This window comes from Mus caroli, chromosome 16 (assembly GCF_900094665.2).
Source record: "Mus caroli chromosome 16, CAROLI_EIJ_v1.1, whole genome shotgun sequence".
Lineage (NCBI taxonomy): Eukaryota > Metazoa > Chordata > Mammalia > Rodentia > Muridae > Mus > Mus caroli.
In genome coordinates, this window is record NC_034585.1 from 82,401,629 (window position 1) to 82,407,132 (window position 5,504).

Genomic DNA, 5,504 nt, shown 5'->3' on the forward strand with positions numbered 1-5,504 from the left:
TAGACCAGGCTGGCCTCGAACTCAGAAATCCGCCTGCCTCTGCCTCCCGAGTGCTGGGATTAAAGGCATGCGCCACCACGCCCGGCCTTAAACTGATTTATTTTTATTTTATAAGTATTGGTGCTTTGCCTGGACTTTGTCTTTGTGCAGCTGTCATGGCCCCTGGAGCTGCAGTTACAGGCTGAGTTTGTGAGTTGCCACGTGGTTACTGAGATTCGAACCTGGGGCTTTGGAAGAGCAGCCAGTGCTCTTAACCTCTGAGCCACCTCTCCATTTCCTCTTTAATTTTACTTTAGTATATTGTTTTTCCCCTTTTATTAAAAGTAGATTTTTTTTGTCTCATCCAATGTATCTCCTGATTACAGTTTTCCATTCCTCTACTCCTGCCACTTCAACTCCATCTCCCCTCTAGTGCACTTTTTTTGGTCCATTTCTTCTATTTATTGTCAATTAAAATATCTGATTAATTTGAATTCTGAGTATTGGTTACTGTCTAGCAAAACAGGTCTTCAGTATTTCTATTGGCATTTTCAGGGCTTTTTCTTGGTGTGTGGGGCAGTCATCCACGTGGCATACGATGGCCTCAAACTTTCTATGTAGCAGAGGCTTGCCATGGGTTCTTGGTCCCTCTACCTCCACTTCTCAAGCGTCAGGATTATAGGTGAGTCTGGCTTGGTATTTTGTCACTGTTTTCATGTGTGGAAATGTGTTTGTATTTAGAGTCTGATGGGACTGTTTAAAGTTTCCCGAATTTAGGAAATAATCATATTAAATATGAGACTTAAGTAAATGAAACATTGAGTTGATTTCCTCTTTGTTTCCCAGCAAGATGAACGACAGCAGTTTCCCACTAGATAGGTGATATCTCCAACGATGTCATCCTCCCCCCTTCCTCTTGTCCTTCATGGCTCTTGCTGAATTGCTAACTGAATTATCTTAAGGTGACCCCCATGGTGCTTTCTCTGCTGATCTGGTTCAGACTCAATCTTTTGGGTCATGGAAGAACTTCCAGTGTGCTCTCCCGTGTTTCTTTCCCAGTCCTCTTTCTTTCTGTTTCCTCTCAGCTCGAGTGATGGCTGCTCTTGGGCTCATCACACCTTGCATTTTACATTTTAAATATATTAAACTCTCTTTTCCCACCTAATTTTACATACAGTTTCTTTCCTTTTCCTTTTCCTTTTCTTTTTCTTTTTCTTCTTTTTCTTTTTCTTTTTCTTTTCTTCTTCTTCTTCTTTTTTTTTTTTTTTATGTGAGTGCCTGGGACCCTTCCGGCTTCCATCTTCTTCCCGCAGCATAGTGTATCACTTGATGGCACCTATGTCATTCTACAGACCCAGAGCTTTGCCCCTCAGGCAGCTGCCTCTGTATGCCTAGCCAGCTTCTGACATCCACATTCTGATCCTGCTTCCTGCAATAGACATTTTCTTCTCGTTTGTACGAGGACAGAGAACACATGTTTCTCTCACGTGATCTCAGTATGATGCCTTAGAATGTGGTAAACACTTTTAAAATATATTTTCCCCTTTAAAAATCACTCTTTTATAACATACTTGCTAATGTTCAAATCATATTTAAACAATGTATAAAATTAGATTTTTATAACACAAAGATGAATGGCTTTTCTTTCTATATCAAGCAGGCACTATCTATAAACTGAAAGCAACTATTTTTAAACTCACTTCTAAATGGATGTATTAATAGATTCCTCAGAACAGCAATTTTTTTTTTCTGAGACAGGGTTTCTCTGTGTAGCCCTGGCTGTCCTGGAACTCACTCTGTAGACCAGGCTGGACTGGAACTCAGAAATCTGCCTGCCTCTGCCTCCCAAGTGCTGGGATTAAAGGCGTGCGCCACCACTGCCTGACAGAACAGCAAATTCTATAGCTGGTGATACTTAACACTCAGCACTGGGAAAGCAAGGGGGAACAAACTGAGGCTCAAACTTGCTATGAAAAACAAAATCCGCTTGTTTATTATTATTTAGAAAGCACACATAGCAATTTATTGGAGGAAAAGAAAAAATTCAAAATAAGTGTGCATACAAATCCATCTGAAAAGAATCAGTTTCACTCCTCAAGGAACATCTATGTGAGCTTTAAAAATTGTGCATTTCTTCTCCCTCTATCCATGACTGGAGTTATGGATAAAGATATGTGGAAACATATCTCATATTCCTCAGAAATCTGTCCTCCAAATATGTGTCGTGGGCATGGCCTTTTTCTTCTTTACAGGTGTGTTCTTGGATCACGCCACAGTCTCTTTTCTCTGAGTTCGTCTCTGATGACAAGTAAGGATACTTGTGAAAGAAGATTTGCCCTTAGTTCTTGACTTTTTCTTTAATTTTTTCTGATTCTTGAGTGAGATTCCCAGCTCTTCCATGATGGCATTGAAAGAGAGACACTAGAGAGCACAAAATAAGAGAGGGTCAGCATCCTGGGACCCATGACCAACCTGCATTGACTTGTATCTCTTGTCTACTGTTTGATGAACATAAGTTACTGTTTTAAGCAGGTCCATAACTAATGGCCACCTCCCATCACCACCGCCTCCACCCACTGGCCACCTGTATTTTATACTTAAGGAAACTGAGGCAGTAAGTTAGCTCAGTAAACTATACTTTATTGACAAACATACCACTATAGAATTTCCCAGTTCAGAAAAAAAAAAAAAGCCAAAAAAACCCAAACCAATCCAAACCCAACAAAACTCAAGGCTCTCAAAATAGACAACTTACCTTTGCTGAGACAGCAAAATAGAGTTAAATTAAGGCATTTCCCCCACTGAGATGATCCAAACATTGATAGGGTTATCAAGGCATACGACACTTCAGTAATGCTATAGAAAATGAACAAACCTTCTCTACACCAAGGCTTTCTGTTTTGCTCCCATGAAACCTTACTTTGTTCCTAAAATAAAATCTAAGTCTTGATGACTTTCCTTTCTGATAAAAAAAAAAGAAAAAACACAATTTTAAATTGTATATTTTCTCCAAAAAAATCCAAACCACCAGAGATTCTGGCAGCAGCAATGACGCAGCTGGGGTTGAAATGGAAAAATAATGGTGCTACACAAAGAAAGATGGAGGGATGGTGGAGCAATGTTAAACATGTAGAAAAATAGATAGATACATATTTCCATTGCAATATGCTATGTGTATCTGCATGCATACTATATAAAGAGCCAATACAAGGTAATTCGCCATCATTTCTTCTATCCAAGATAAGTTCTTTGGACACATTTCTGTCTACAGCTTTACTTTTTGATGAGATTACTCTGAAAACCTTCTCCAGTGGGATAAGGCTGGACAGAAGGACAAAAATGGCAGGATCCAATTATATGAAGTATCTGAAATTGTCCAACTCACAGAAACACAAAATGGTCACAGCATGGCCAGGGGCTGGGGCTGGGAAATGGGACATTGCTATTGACTGGCTATAGAGTGTCTCTTTCGAGAACGAGCTATTTCCAAAGATCTGCTGTAAAACCTTTATCATGCTGGACAATACTGCATTGTGCACTTCAGCTTTGCTAAGTGTGTAGAGTCCTCAACTCTTGTGCTGCTGTCTTAAAAACACAATTCCAGAGTGATAGAAAACCTTTCGATTAGATGATGTGTGTGCAGGCGTTGCTCCTATGAGATTAGCTCCAGCACAGACATGGCTGCTGGTCAGCTGACTGCACACAGCCAGGCGTTTCCTTCCCCACAGGAAGATATTGACCTCCTGGGTTTGGAAAAGTCTAAGTGTTGGTGTTTTGACTTACACTTTAAGAAAATGTAGTCTGAAACGTTCTTGATATATCTAGATAAAAAAGCAGTTGTAGCTTCTACTTGATTCAAAAGCCCAAGAAACAAATTTAGGCTTTAGATACAAACCTTTTTGAAAAAAAATCTAGTGATTAATGAGAGACTTTCATCTTTGAAGCATGTATTCATAGGATTTGATTTTCACTTTCATTTGCTATGACACTAAAAACAGAAAATCCAGATGGCACTTGCTGGTTCCCTGTCAGTTTAGGTATTCAGCGGCTACAGGAGTTCCCTGTACCTGTTAATTCAAAAAGACTACCAGAGTTGTATCACAAATGAAATATAGCTATTTGGAGCATTATGCTATGTAAAAATTTATATACTTCAGCCAAGGTCAGATGAATGTCTGTAGCATCATTTTGATAGATTGTGTTTTGTTAAGGTTTTTGATCTGAAATTTAAACACAAGGATTATTTGTTTGTTTATTTATTTATTTATTTATTTATTTATTTATTTATTTATTGTGTCCCTGGACATTTCCGATTTCAGAATGATCATTTAAATGGAGAGACAAGATAAAGGAAAATAAGAGTGTCAAGATTTTATAAATATTATTTCATCCAAACCTTGTTTCACCCATTAGGTAGATGGGCAGAAATTATTATTGGAAATACTAAGAGAAAACAAAAAAGGAAATACAATATAACTCCATTTATATGGACTGATAGCCTCAACTTCTTTCAGTGAAAATCATAAATATTTAGATTTTTAAAAAGTCACAATAAGAATTTTGTAAACTTTTTCTCCATAAAACATATTGCAAAAATTATTGTCTTGCTTTTGTTTTAACTCCTATGGATTTAAATTTAACTATTCATATTATTTTGAATTCAAACAGTAAAATTTAACTAAAAACTGTAGCTTCACACAGTGAAGGAAGTGTTGGCTGGGTGCTCCCTTCGTTATTTTGGATAGAGAGATCATATTCGATTTTCATCTATTTTCAATCTCAATTTATCTGATTTTCAATTTCAATCATAACCTTCAATTGTTATTTTCTTTAAAACAGCATTCTCTTCCAAAGTTTAGACTGCCTTAAAATACAACAATCATTATGTTTTGATCAAAAGTACTTATTCATTTATTTTAGTGTGAGAATGAGGAAACCTCATTTTACACGTGGTCTGGCTTTGTCTTTGGTAGCAGACTTTTGACACTGATTTTGTCTCTGACTGTCAAAAAGAAAATGGCAAGATACTGGGGCTGACCTTTTGCTTCCAAAATTTTGATGCAGCCACAAGGAAAAATGGCCTCTAAGGTCCCTGTCGGTCTGAGCACAGTAAATGACAGGACTTCGCAGTCTCCAGAAATGAAACAGTGAAGGTCATTGCTCAGCCCACAGGGGTATGTCAGGGTAGCATGGCTAGGCTCACATCCATTAGATTTTCAGCCTTGTATAATCCCAGAATGCACACTAAATTCTATTGTTTTAGTCTTCCTTCCTTCCTTCCCTCCTTCCCTCTTTCTATTCTTTCCCTCCTTCCTTCCTTCCTTCCTTGCTGCCTGCCTTCCTTCCTTCCTTCCTTCCTCCCTCCCTCCCTCCCTTCCTTCCTTTCTTCCTTCCTTCTCTCCTTCTCTGTCCCTCCCTCCCTCCCCTTTAGCCTCTTTCTTTCTTTCTTTCTTTCTTTCTTTCTTTCTTTCTTTCTTTCTTTCTTTCTTTCTTTCTTTCTTTCTTTCTTTCTTTCTTCCTTCCTT

At 38.3% G+C, this 5,504-nt stretch overlaps 1 protein-coding gene across 1 annotated transcript in view; it reads right to left on the bottom strand.

Moving 5' to 3' along the window:
- Positions 1-1,992: 1,992 nt before the first annotated feature.
- Grik1 (glutamate ionotropic receptor kainate type subunit 1) overlaps positions 1,993-5,504 on the bottom strand; it is a 386,955-nt gene continuing 383,443 nt past the window's right edge. Inside the window, exon 16 of the mRNA XM_029470320.1 lies at positions 1,993-2,400. Within this exon, the coding sequence (XP_029326180.1) occupies positions 2,245-2,400 (156 nt within the window). The 3' untranslated portion in view covers positions 1,993-2,244. The remainder of the gene's footprint in view (positions 2,401-5,504) is intronic.